This window comes from Chiloscyllium plagiosum, unplaced genomic scaffold (genome assembly GCF_004010195.1).
Source record: "Chiloscyllium plagiosum isolate BGI_BamShark_2017 unplaced genomic scaffold, ASM401019v2 scaf_11088, whole genome shotgun sequence".
Classification (NCBI taxonomy): Eukaryota; Metazoa; Chordata; class Chondrichthyes; order Orectolobiformes; family Hemiscylliidae; genus Chiloscyllium; species Chiloscyllium plagiosum.
This window is the reverse complement of record NW_025211830.1, coordinates 3449-17810: the sequence shown is the minus strand read 5'-3', so window position 1 is coordinate 17810 and position 14362 is coordinate 3449. Positions and strand designations below refer to the sequence as shown.

Below are 14362 nucleotides of genomic sequence, written 5' to 3'. Positions count from 1 at the left end.
ACTGAAGTCTTCTTACACACATATTCATGAAACTGAGAGCTTAGACTTTGTCAGGTTGTAATAACCTGCAGATTTCTAAACAAATTCCTGGGCTGAAAATGGAACAAACTGAACTTTTTTTATACTAAAATAAAAATGTTTTCCCTGAACTATCCAATACTATTCTTGAAGATAGACTGTATTTGCTTCCTACCCTAATCAGGTCTCTTCCAAACTACCCTAAAAGCTTTCGATCTCTAGGTTTTCTAAGATAAAATTATTTACAATTACCCTGAATCAAAACAAAGATAATTGTCTTTAATGTTTACCCCACCAGTCATAAACCACCAAACTAATCTCCCATTAACACTGCACAGGGCTCTGTCTTCTGAAACACACTGGGTTAGATCAATGTTCTGGAATGACTGCCTTACCTAGTTAGTACTCATTTTTTTTAAAAAAGCCTTCACAAAGTAATCCATTCATATGCCACTATTTTAAATGTTATACTGTAAAGACTTTACACATAACCTCTCATCACAACATCATTTTATACTTTTCTGCATTGAACTCCCCCTGCCAAAAGTCTGTTTATTTCACTATTATGTCTGTCATGATAATGTTTTCAACTCTCCTTATGTATTGTCTGCAAACCTCAAAGCTGCCCCCTGCATTTGAGAATAAATGGATCCAATTGCAAAGAGTAATAGGTCCAAAAGACCTTTAAGATACATCTTTACAAGCCACCTCATTCTTAAAAAATTCACATCCATTGTTTTTTGTCACTGAGCCAATTTATATCTGTACTTTCTGCTTAATTCCAAGGGCTTATGGGCTTCCAACTTTACCAAATGCATTCCAAAATCCAAATACACATCTGCTGCACTACTATAATCATGCTCGGGCCACAAAACCTGGTTTGGTATTGGGTAATTGCAGCAAGTAACTTGCCAGTCTCCCCACGTCTCTTCATCATCCAATAGACACAGGTCAAGAACGAGGTAGAATATTCTCCACTTGCCTGGATGGGGGCAGCTCCAACAATACTCAAGAAGTTCCAGTGCACACAGACCAAAGCAGGCTGCTTAATTGGCACTCCATTTGCTATCATTCAATCCCTTCACATAAAATGCATGATTAATATATTATAAGATACACTTCAGGGACTTGCCAACACTTCTTCAACAGTGCATGCTAAAATCATAAACTCTACATTTTCTAATGGGTACCAAAAGCTAGCAGTTACAGTGCCTCCCACCAGCCTTATAACAACTTTCCAAAAAACTTCTCTAACATTATTATATTCTTTGAATAATTATTCAGGCAAGATTTCCCACTCACAAATCCAAATTGGCTGATTAAATCATACATTTGCTAATAAAAAGATTGTTGTTCTTATAACGGTTTTCAATAACATCACCACCACCAATGTTAGGTTGACTTGCCATGGCCTGTATGCTCTGGATTGTCTTTCTCCCCTTTCTTGAATAGAGATATCGCATTAATAGTTCTCAAGAAGTACTCCTATATTCAAAGAGGATTGAACATTGTAAGCAAAGCCTCTGCTTTTGCTGCCTTTGCTTCTTTGTTATATGAGCTCATGCACCAATTTGTACCCTATGATTCAACACCTACAATTAGGTTTTTTTTGCTGAAGAGTAAACATTGATTACTACACTGGGAAAACAACTGTGCGTTTTCACTACGAGATCTTTTCCCTCCAGCTGAAAAGTCTCACTCAAAAATTAACATTTCCAACAATGCGGTGATCACTTAACACTCCACTGAATTGTCAGCCTAGAAAGTGAAAATGTGGAGGTTAAAGTTGCAACTTCCTTACTTGGAGATCAGAGTGCTGCCACTCAGCCAAATTGATAATATGCCCAAAGTTTTTAATCTGCATTTCTTTGGAATATCAAGGCATTCTAAAGGCAAAAGCAGAGAATGTGGGGTTAACTTATATCAGTGAAAAAATACTGCTGCATTTGGAAATCTGAAACAGAAATACAAAATGCAGAAAATACTGAGGAGTCAAGGCATCTGTGGATATTTTCCATTGACAAGTTTTACTCAGAATTTATGAATTAGTTCAAGTTGCTCTGTAAAGTAGTGCCATAGACACATTTGTGTTTTAAACATCCTTAGTCCAAATAAATGTAAACCATTTTCATCCTTATACAATATTAACACAGGGAATCTGATAAAAGTTTAACTACCATAGATCTGTGAATACACGTCAAATGAGCCACTGTATTATGGGAAAGATAATAAGCATTGTGTTGATTTAGGCTTTCCTGGATATAAAAGAACTTGCTCGGTAAATGTCTCTATTCCTAATATTCAAGATTTAATAAATTCTCCAAATCCTGCACAAATTCAAAGTGGCTCAGTGGCAAAAGCACAAGGTGCTGACTGAAGGTTGTTCTTATAACTAGATGTCTTGTCCAGTGGCATATTGCAGGTTAGTTTGCTACTAAGTGCCTTGCTGTTTGTAGTGTACATTAATGATTTAGACATGGATGTTGGTGATTTAATCAGTTTGCAGGTAACAGAAAAAGATGCTGTAAATAGCGAGGACAAAAATGTTAGGCTGCAGAAAGATATAGACAGGCTCATCAGATGGATAGAATAGTTGGAGATAGGGTTTAATGAACAAGGCAAGAGAGTACATGGTGAATAGTAGGGATCTTGGTATACATGTACATAGATCCTTGAATGCAACAGTATAGGTGGAAAGTATAGTTCAGAAGGCACTTTGGACACTTGCCCTTATTAGTCAAGGTCGTGAATACAACAGCTAGGAGATTATGATGGAGCTGTTTTCGATGCAGGTTAGACCACAGCTGGAATAGTGTCCAGATTGTTTATGGGCAGCACGGTGGCACAGTGTTTAGCACGACTGCTTCACAGTGCCAGAGACCAGGATTCAATTCCCACCTCGGGCAACTGTTTGTGTGGAGTTTGCACGTTCTCCCAGTGTCTGCGTGGGTTTCTTCCGGGTGCTCCAGTTTCCTCCCACAGTCCAAAGATGTGCAGGTTAGGTGAATTGGCCATGCTAAAAAAAATTGCCCATAGTGTTAGATGTAGGGAAATGGGTCTGGATGGGTTGCTCTTCGGAGGGTCAGTGTGGACTTGTTAGGCCGAAGGGCCTGTTTCCACATGGTAAGTAATCTAATCTAATACTATAAAGGAGGATGTGATTGCACCAGAGCAAATTCAACAGATGTTGCCCAGGTTAGCACATTTCAGCTATGAAGGGCGATCACATAGTTTGCGTTACTTTCCTCGGAATGGAGAAGGCTGATACAGGACCTGACAGAAGTATTCATATTATGAAGGGCACAAATGCAAATTAATAGGAATATATTTTTCCCTTAATACAAATTCACATATTTAAGGCAAGGGGCTGGAACGAAGATTTTATCACCCAGAGGTAATGAGTATCTGGAACTTTCTGCCTGAAAGGGCAGTAATGGCAACATTTAAGATGAATTTAGATGAACACTTGAAATGTCACAGCCTACAGCCTCAAGTGCTGAGAATCAGGACTATAGCAGATAGGTCTCTGACGACTGATACGAATACAATGGGCCAAAGGGCCTCTGCTACGCTGTAAAACTCTAATGCCAAAGTGGGTACTGCAGATGTCAGATTAGAGTCAAGATTAGTGGTCGAAAAGCACAGCAGGTCAGGCAGCATTGGAGGAGCAGGAAAATCCACGTTCCAGGCAAATGCCCTTCATCAGGAATCCTGCTGTGGATTCTGGATGCTGCCTGACCTGCTGTGCTTTTCATCATGCTGTGAAATTCATCCCAGTTTAGATGTTAAAAGAAGGAATGGGGAAGTTTATTTCAGTCATCATTTATATGCAGAAATAGAGTTTTACAGCCAAAATTGGAATAGTGCTGGAAAAGCACAGCAGGTCAGGCAGCATTGGAGGTGCAGGAAAATCCACGTTCCGGGCAAATGCCCTTCATCAGGAATCCTGCTGTGGATTCTGGATGCTGCCTGACCTGCTGTGCTTTTCCAGCACTATTCCAATTTTGGCTGTAAAACTCTATTTCTGCATATAAATGATGACGGAAATAAACTTCCCCAGTCCTTCTTTTAACATCTAAACTGGGATGAATTTCACAATCACCGAAATGATACAGCGTAGACGGAGACCATTCGACCCATCGTGCCTGCACCAGCTCATCAAATGAGCACCATTTTGAATACCAATCACCTATTTTCCCCCCATACCTATGCACATTATTTTTATCCAAATGTTCGTCCCAATATATTTTGAATTTTGAGCCCAACCCTGTCGTCAAATCTGAGGTCAGGTGTAGTTCGCCTGCAGGTTATCTCGTATTTAGCTCCACCATTTAGATCTCCAGTAAATTTGCTAATCTGTTAGGGGGTGGGTGAGGCACTTACCTTGGCGGTGAGAGAGCACCGAGCTGACTGTCAGGGTAAAGGCCTCCTCGGGCCCACTCAGCCACAAGAGGAGGACGAGGGCGAGGAAGGCGGCGCTGGCGCTCGGCACCCGGGCCGCTCCGAGGCCGGCCCGTAGCCAGTCGCCGCAACCCCCCATCCCAACCCTACTCCCCGGCCGGCGTTCGAAGAGGAAACGGTCTCGCTTTATTGCTGCCGCGGCATAATGATGATGGGGGATGAGGAGGATTTCGGGCGGGATAGAGAGCGGAGTTTCCTCCGAAGAGCTTCTTACTCCGTGCCCGATCACGGCGTTGCCCTTCGCTGGATCTTTACCGGGGCGGAGACACCCAGACACTGGCCCACCACACCCCTGAGATACACCCCATAACGGACTCAACGGTGGCGGGGGGGGAGCCTTACAGCCACGTTATGATGGATCTGATTATAAAACCCTCCGTGAAAGCCACGGGGCGCTACGAAAGTGAGGGCGGCGCGTTTATTTCAGCTCGTTTTCAAGCCGGTGAGGGAGGACAGAATGCTTGCGGAATGGCGAAGAGAATCGAAAGGGACGAGAAGCGGGGATTGGACGTCGACATCATGGCGGCGGCAACAGCGACGGCTGAGGCGAAATGGCCGCGTTTCCATCGCGACCGGCCCGGAACCATCAACGAGGCCCCACATTCCCTCCATTGTTCTAGCCGAACGGTTTACAGGGTTACGCCGGGCGCGTCAGTGCGCCGCCGCCCTCTCTTTAAATAGCGGGACGTGGAGGCGGCCATTAAACATAAAGCCTCGGCCCCGAATCGGCGAGTTGAAGGCCGACGACGGGTCCCCTCCCCTCCGCAATCGTTGGTTTTTATTTCGTTTTAACAATTCTGTACAACGAAGAGGGAAGGGCGGCGTCAGTCTGTCATCCCTGGAAAACCGTTTGAGAACTCGGACAAGGATCGCTGTGATCGGAGTCGGGGACTTTTTTTTTGAAAATTAAAATATTTCCGGCGCGAGTTGCGCAAGGCGCCAAATTAAGTGGTCGAGTCCGGCGAGGCTCCGCGCAGGCGCATTTGTCGGCAGTCAGAGGTCGGTGAAGATGGCGTCGACGGGTAAGAAGGAGTCTCTTAACTGTTAGGATCGGATTTAAAGGCGCTCAGGTCGCACCACCGGCTACCCGCACCGGGCCATAACGGTTCTTTTGAACGCCCCAGCCTCCACCGATGTCTTTTTAATGTTTTGGAAAGTGCTGCTGGTTACCGGCGATTACATCGAGATTTTCCTTTTCCCCCACCCCTCCCCCCCCCGATACCATCGGGGAGGTTATTAAAGAAAAACAAGGGAGTTCAGGCGTCAGGCCCCCATACCGCGTGTCGGGAGTTGTTTTTTTTTGTGTGTGTGTCGGTTTTCGGGGGAAAAGAGGAGGCGCCGGCCGGCCTTGCGGTGGCCGTTGGGGCCTCGATGTGTGTGAGAGCGCCCCCGCCCCCCCGGGCAGGAACTCAGCTGCGCCACAAAGCCCCCGGGGGTCGACGTGTGAAGGCCGACGACGAGCGCCTGGGCCCGCTCCGCCAGTGTTGTCCGGCCGCCACGCTCCCTCGCCCTTGGGAGACGCCGAGGCGGAGTATTCGCCGCCGGAGACGGGGCGGAAGTGCATCCCTTTCCTGGCAGTCCGTTAGCGTCGAGGCCTAGTCAGCTTGTGGGGGAGGGGAGGGGACAGGAGGCTGCCGATCATTTCGTACCAACGCGTCGCAACAAATACCTTCCGTAGGGATGCAGCTCAGCGTATATATACTTTCGAATCTGCTGTGATTAACTGGTTTGGTTTCTTAAGACACGGCGCACCATTTGGGGATTTGCAACTTTTTAAAGGGCGTGCCCCCCCCCCCACTAAAATTGCGCAAAACTTGCTAGGGGTCGATCGGCTCTTTATTTCAGTGTCGTTCGGTTTTAGATATTTTGAATGTGTTGGCGCCGTGCCAAAATGGAGTCTCGCACACGCTCTGAAATTCCTTTTTGTTTGTTTGATACTGTGGGGAACCGCGTGTCGGACCGTTTAAGTTGATTCTGTAATTTTGGGTGCAGCAAGACTTTGATATTTCTGTCCAAATGTTTTGCCTTTGGTAGTATACCAAAGGTTAATCATAAATTCTCTAACGATGTCTTAATGATTTTAGTCGGAGCCCAACGTTTGCATGCTTCCGGAAAAAGAACATGGGGTGGCTTTCGTCGGCCTCTTCAATATCTTTCACTGCTATTGAAAATCGCTGTCCATTGTGTGACCGTCTAAATTTTAAATCTTGTGTAGTATATTTTATTCATATCTGGAATCTGGTGTAAGAAGTCAAACTTGTATATTTATTACTGAATAAAACCTACGTAAAACAGCTCAGTAGAGATCGAAATTGGTGTATTTTCATCTTGCACACTGAAATGGGGCCTTTTTGATCCGTATCGTTTGCGGAGACCTATTTTAAATTTGAGGCCCAGCCTGTGTGAGCTATGGTATGCTCCATGAGTTTATAATGTTGATCAATTAACTTAATTAACTGAAGAAAATGGAAGCTTTTATATTGATGCTTGTTCTACTTGGGATTTCACTCTTAGATAGAAAGGAACTGCGGGTTGGCTGTTCATATGGAAAAGGAAAAATAGACTTTGAACTGTTACTGTGAAATTATTTGGTTAAATAGTATTCAACTATTTAAACTGCTCCTTAAACTATTTAGGTTGTAATTATTCAATCAATGAGGAATTATCACAATTAAAGCTTTAGTGGACCTGTGGATGGCAATTTCTCATCCTAGAGGTAAAAGTTAGAAAAACTTCAATAAAAGTCACATGTAGTGTATCCAGTTTTAACCTTCTGGAGGGGGTCCAAAATTAAGATGAGATCTATCACAGTAAACTGTGTTTGCTGGAAATATGAATTTTCCGTGAAAAGCTGAAGATGCTGATATTCCAACTGATGAAGTTGAGGAAGGAGGAGTTGTCCGTAGGCTTACAATTGCATCTCATTACAAATATAGCCATTCCTGAAGGATATGGAGAGGATTTTGATATAAGTTTCTATGCTTACTAGCTTTTGTGTGCCTTGACTTTCCCTGTGATGTGGAAGAAAGTGCTAACAAGTACAAACGTAGCACTTGAAATTACATTTACAGAGCAGTTGATTTGGAGCTAAAATTTATTATAATAGTGTAGTACAGAATGGATTTCTATTTTTGGCTGACCATTTTCTTGTAACATTGAATTGCCTGTAAATATGCGCACTTGTGGATTCGATCTACAAATATATAATTGAGAAATTTTTGGTAATGGAACTTGATATAAACGAGCAGCTGGTAGTTTTTGGCTTGACATTTCAAACTTGGTAAATGTAGCCATTTTATATAACTAAGCAACTGAACAACACGTTCATGGTTTGGATTGATTCAGAGACTAATGCAGTGGCAAACAAAGTTTTTACGGAAACATCAATTCCAGAGATCTGTATGCTTGTATTTGGCCTTTTAAGCTTTAACCTCTTGACATGGTTGTGTATTAATTCAAAATTATAACCGTCCCCATGATGTCCTCTTTGGTCCAAAATGCCACTATCTTTTGAGTCAACTATTCTGTCATTCTGGCACCATTTTGTTTAGATTGTATTGCAGTAACTCCAAAAGTATGCCAAAACGCATATAGATTGTATTACTTCAAAAGCTTTGAGGTGTTTTGTTTTCATAACCTAAGTAATCTTTTCTTTCTAGAAAGGTGTGAAAGGACATTAAGAATCACAATTGTTCTTGTGCTCTGTCATTGTCTAGAAGTTGAATAAGAATCACAACCACGTCAAGATGTTTATTAGCATTTTGAGGAATCTTACCTTTTTAGTGTTGAAGTAAATATTTCATATGGATCTGATGCAAACATGTTACTAGATTTTTTTATCTCTGTTTTGTAAAATTGAAACCTACTTGAATCAACTTAATTAGTTGAGGAAATAAATCCTTTCTTTTTATAGATTACAGTACCTACACTCAAGCTGCAGCTCAGCAAGGGTAAGTGTGATAAAATCAAATATCTGTCCAATGTTTATACATTTTCTAGTAAAATTGATTTATTTTAAGGGAATTGTACTTAGTCCACACACTTTAACCATGCATAATTTAGTGCCAATATCTTTTCCCATTAACTATATTTTGGTACTTCGTTCCATGAATGAATGTAAACCAAAAGACTAATGAAATTGCTCAAAATGCTCCTCGTGTTATGGAGGTGCAAAAAAAAACAATTGTGCATAATATCTTTTGTGTCCTGGTTTAGGTTTTCATAAACTGATTTCCAAAATGCCATCAGTAGACAGCCAAGTTGTCAACTGTCTGAAATGAGCCACAGGCAATGTCAGCACATGCACTGACTTCACAGTGCTGTTCAGACGGATTCACCTGTTTTCCCAAACTGGTTGATGCTCATTGTCTGCTTCAGGTTATCTGTACTCAGTTGCAGGAACAGTGCCACTGCCGGGCTTTACTATTGTAGGCACCTTTTAAAATCTGCTAAATCTGACTGTCACTTTAGCTTTGTGATTTCAGGCCAAGTTCAAGATTGTACAGAACCTCTGGCGCCACAATTTGAGACTAGCTGCTGCTATCTGTCCCATCAAAATGACATTTGGCACCTCTTGTGCATGTGCATACTTTGCGCCACCTAGAGGTGCAAGAGGTGGTGCTTGCAGCCATTCATAATGGTCTGGGTCTTGGGGGTGCTTTGGAGAATAGGTGCGGTGCTGTCAGCGATGATGGTATGTGTTGGGATGCAAAACTCTCTTGCAGTTCATTTGCTGGCAGTGATTGAAACAATTTAGTGGCATTTAAAGTTATTGATTCATGAGCATGTAGAGAAGTTCATAGCATGTATTGTTTTCTACATTTTTGAAAAGTAGAAAGTTTATTATTTTGTTTTCTGTACCTTTTTAAAGCTGTCAATTTACTTCAGAACTTTGTAGAGATCGGAGGATGTCGCCTTTAGAGATTTTTTTGTGTGTAAATAAATGGCATTTGGCTGGCACGTTGGAAGGAAGGGTAGGATAACAACATGTGGAAAACGTCATTTTATTCCAAGTTCATATTTTACATGGAAAGCCAACACATCATCTCCTACCCTCGTTTTCTTTTGTCTCTGTCTTTTTTTCTCTCTTCTCTCCTCTCCTCACCCAAGTTTCTAAATGGTTCCAGGTTTCCATTGTTTCTTCAGGGGTTAAGCTGAATGTTGTTTGACATAACTGTAGAATAAATTGAACCGGAGAGAGCCTGACCTGATCCTTCACTAACTTGTTTGATACACTTCCTAGCGGATGTTGTACTTGGTTTAATGCTTGCCTTTCATTTTCTAGCCATAGGGTGGAAAGACCAATTGCTGATTTGATATCAAAAAATTAAATGTGGGGCTACATGGCCCATATAGCTTTGTATGCAGGAGACCTGTGGTGATATTTCAACAGAAATTTAGACACTGGAAATGCATTAAGTAGTTAGCCTGCATGTGAGGCCTTTAGCATTCAGTTTTTGGATACTTTTTTAAAAATAGGTTGCATGTTTCTTTGACCTGACTTCTTGTTAGGGGAATTTGAATGGGTTTGGGACTACTGCGCTTTCAAGCTGAGAAATAATCTCTATTTGAACACTGATTTTATTTACTTAAACAGCTGCAGATGCTGTAAATCAGAAATGAAAACAAACTGCTGGAAAAGTTCCACAGGTCTAGCAGCATCTGCGAAGAGAAATCAATTAGTGTTTCACTTCCCCTCACCCTACATATCAGTCACGATCTAAATGACTGGTGGGATGGATGTTGTAGGCTGAATGGCCAACTCTAGTTCATTGCTTCCTATTCCTTGAATTCTTCAGGTAATTTTATGTTAAATCAGGGTAGGTAGTTAATTTGTCTCATAACGTTAAATATTTGTACAGACTTTCTTTATTATTATGAACAGGTATGGAAGCTATGCTGCGCAGCCTGCTCAAGCATATGGACAGACAACCCAAGTAAGCCTTTAAAAAAAGTTACTTTACAATCCTATGAATGTGTAGTAGTGGCAAATTTGTGTATTTGTCTCCATGCTGGCCTAACATGAAGTTGTTTCTTTAAACACTTGCAACTAGGCATATGCGCAGCCGAGTTATGGAACTTATACCCAACCCACTGATACAACATATACTCAAGCGCAAACGACTGCAGCTTATGGACAGACAGCATATGCTACTGCATATGGGCAGCCTCAAACTGGTAAGAGTTTAATCTGTGTCTTTATTACACTAGTTTAGTTGTTTTTGCACTTGATTACTTCTGTCTGTGCTTCCTTAGATGGAAGGGATATTTATGATATTCTGAACCTGTATTTTTTTTCCCCTGCCCCCACTGTCTGTTGTGCTTTCTTGGGTAGAAGGGACAAGTGCAGGTTAGAGTGCCTGGTCATTGTTGCATGATTTGTGCTAAGTTTTTGTCATGTCACAGCTTTACATTAAATTATTTAAACTTCATTGTAAGCTATCATTTTTTGGCATGCATGGTCAGTGTTTTCACTGGACTTAATGTTACATAATGTTACAAGAGAAAATAAATTGCACAACATTAGAGGTTTATAATTCACTAAAATTGCAACAGGGACTTTAGTCACTCATCCTATTTGAACATTTTCAAGTTTGAAAATTATAATCTATCATTCGTCGTCTTTATGAAGAAAGCAGCCCCAAACAGGCAAACTGACAGACCTGAAATGCTGTCCAGTTTACCGTTTGACTTCTGGCTACTGTTCTTGCTCAGGTTATGTTTACTTGCTGCATTGCAACGTAGGTTAACTGGTTCTAAAGCAATGCAACCCTCTAATATGGAAAGTGCAGAACATTTCTGGGCAATAGATAGCCCAATGAAAAGAGGGTTTCACATTGAGTATTTTATCATCAGAACAGTTCTGATTAACCTAAGTTGGCTTAAGGGGAGTTAACATCTTTCTTGGGGCTGGCCGAAGCGAAAGTGGAGGATAGATGTGTCTGGAGTGGAACTGTTTATGCTCTACCCGTTTCTACCATTATTCTGAATAAATTTTGGCATCCTCATTAGTTAGAATTTCTGACCCAAGACATCTGGCAATTCATGTTGGTCATGCAGGCAATAATCTGCCTTGAGTTATTCGGTATCCTTCAGGGTGGAGCTGAATTGACTGACTTTTGTTTCCAGATCTCCCACTCTAATAATCTGAAGTACGCATGTGATGTTGGGGAGTACCCTTTGCTGGCAGCCAATTTTTACTATCAAATCAAATGTGATGTACTGGACAAGAGAAAACTGGGGAGTGATACTGAAATGCTGCCAGCAGTTGGGGAAACAACAGCCTTAAACAGTGACTAACTAGAAGATCCCTTTTCAAGCTTAAAATTTAGAACCCTTCCAAACTAGATGTTTCTGACTTCAGGTTCATATGCATGTCCTTTCACTGCTCTGCTATCACTATCCTTTCAAGATCATCTTTTTTCCCCAATGCTTTTAAAAATGTTTCATTCATGCTCTTTGGCTTGAATTATGTTCTTCCTCAGGCTGTAGTTGAGGGCACAATATAATTGCAAATATTTTCAGATTAGAGGAAAGGGTTTTGTCTGCATATTAACTGGTATATACAGTACTAGTTTCAAATTGCAATGCACTTACCTGCTTTATTTAACACCATTGGACAATAAATAGCATCAACCAGCCTAAAGTGAAGTGACATTTTATTCATTACACTTGTGTAAAACATAGGGAAGAAAATAGTTTCACTGTTTGCTTTTCTTTTTCAATAGGTTATAGTGCACCAATTGCCCCCCAGGCTTATAGCCAACCTGTGCAGGCTTACAGCACAACTGGATATGAGAGTGCCGCTACTCCTCAAGCTACGTACGGGCAGCAACCGACCTACGGTCAGCAACCTACTTATGCTGCATATGGGCAACACACAGCTACGACCGTTGCACCTACCAGGTATGTATATCTTGGTTTACACTGATAGAAAGGGACAGGAAATGGTAAATTTCATTTAAAATTTCAGCACTTCAGAAAAAGATGCTATGCAACTGGTTGTAATTGAAGTGGCATCAATTTAAATTCTATTTCTACACCCTTGTTTCGCATATAATTGCAATTCAGTCCATGTCTGCTGAGCCAAACCAGTAATCCAGTTTAACCTTAGGTTTCACTTAATTTTTGGTTTGTATATCTATAGGTTATAAGCACTTCAAAGTGTGCATCAAAGAATTTGTAAATGAGGTTTCTACCATCCTTTTGGAATGATTTTCAAATGCCTCATCAATTCTCCGTTTGCTTCAGCTCCCCTTGTATTCTTTTTCTAATCTATGTCTTGGCCTTGATTGTAAGTGCTAAGTCCTTCCAATCTACTCTGTAATTCCCATTACAAATTTGAATTAAATCACCCTTCAGCCTCCAGGTTTTTGTTTTGAAAGCATGTGTTTCTGGTCTGTCCGATCTTTCCTGTATGTTTAGATATCTTTTCCATCTAGTGACCTACTAAAAGTTGGCTGTGTCCTTTCGCTCATGCAGTGACCAAGGATGCATGCAGTGCCCTAGTTGTGCACTGATTGCATACAGTTTAATATAATCTCCATTATGTCACAGTCGATCTTGACCTACCTTTTGAGTCTGTGAAAATAGGCATTTCTGTTTTTCCTTAATTTATTCATTTTACGTAGGTGTTGGCTGGTTAGGCCAGCATTTATTACCTAGGGTGGTGGTGAGCTGTTGCCTTGACTACTACAGCCCTCAAGCTGCAGGGAAAATCAATTCCTGGAAGGCAGTTGTCGATTTTGATGCAGTGATAGTAAAGGAATGGATGTAGGTTTGCTTGCTGAGCTGGAAGGTTCATTTGTTACCCTACTAGGTTATATCTTCAGTGGACCTCAGGCAAAGCAATGTTGAAAGGTCTTGCTTTCTATTTATGTTTGGGTTTATTTGGGCTGGTGATGTCATTTCCTGTGGTGAAGTCACTTCCTGCTCCTTTTCTCAGGGGGTGGTAGATGCGGTCTAACTCTGCTTGTTGATAGAGGTCCGGTTGAAATGCCATGATTCTAGGAATTCTCATGCGTGTCTTTGTTTGGCTTGTCCTAGGATGGATGTGATGTCTGTTAGATTTTTATTATATCTTTTCCCTCTCGCCCTAAACCTATACCCTCTAGTTCTGGACACCACCACCACACACCTCTATAAGGTCATCCCTCGGCCCTCTCCCTTTACCTCACATATTCCAACTTGGCAACATCCTTCTAAATCTTTTTCGGAACCTTTTCAAGTCTCGGATAGTGGTCTGACCAATGAAGGAAAACATACCAATTGCTGCCTTCACTATCCTATCTACCTGCGATTCTACCTTCAAGAAGCAATGAACCTGCACTCCAAGCTCTTCGTTCAGCAACACTCCTGAGGTCCTTACCATTAAGTGTTGCCAAAATGCAACACCTCGCATTTATCTAAATTAAACTTCCTCTGCCACTCCTCGGCCCATCGGATCACAATCCCTTTGTACTCTGAGGTAACCTTGTTTGTTGTCTGCTACATCTCCAGTTGCAGGTGTCATCTAACTATACCGTCTCCGTTTACGTCCAAATCATTTATATAAAATGACGAAAAGTAGTGAAACCAGCACTGATCCTTGTGGTACTCTGGTCACAGGCCTCCAGTCTGAAAAGCAGCCTCCACCACCTTTCTGTCTTCTACCTTTCGGCCCGTTCTGTAACCAAATGGCTAGTTCTCTGTATTCCATGAGATCTAACCTTGCTAACCAGTGTCATGGGAACCTTGTCCAACACCTTACTGATGTCCATATAAAACATGTCCACAACTCTGCCCCCCTTAATCATCTTTGTTACTACTTCAAAAAACTCAATCAAGTTTGTAAGACATGATTTCCCACTCACTAAGCAATGTTGACTATCCCTAATCAGTCCGT

General features: G+C 41.7%; 1 protein-coding gene across 1 annotated transcript; it reads left to right on the top strand.

Moving 5' to 3' along the window:
• Positions 1 to 5171: 5171 nt before the first annotated feature.
• LOC122547143 (RNA-binding protein EWS-like) lies at positions 5172 to 12409 on the top strand. Its single transcript, XM_043685729.1, has 5 exons — positions 5172 to 5501; positions 8393 to 8429; positions 10364 to 10415; positions 10533 to 10656; positions 12207 to 12409. The coding sequence occupies exons 1-5, from the start codon at positions 5489 to 5491 to the stop codon at positions 12407 to 12409; spliced, it is 429 nt and encodes a 142-aa protein (XP_043541664.1). The 5' UTR covers positions 5172 to 5488.
• Positions 12410 to 14362: the final 1953 nt, after the last annotated feature.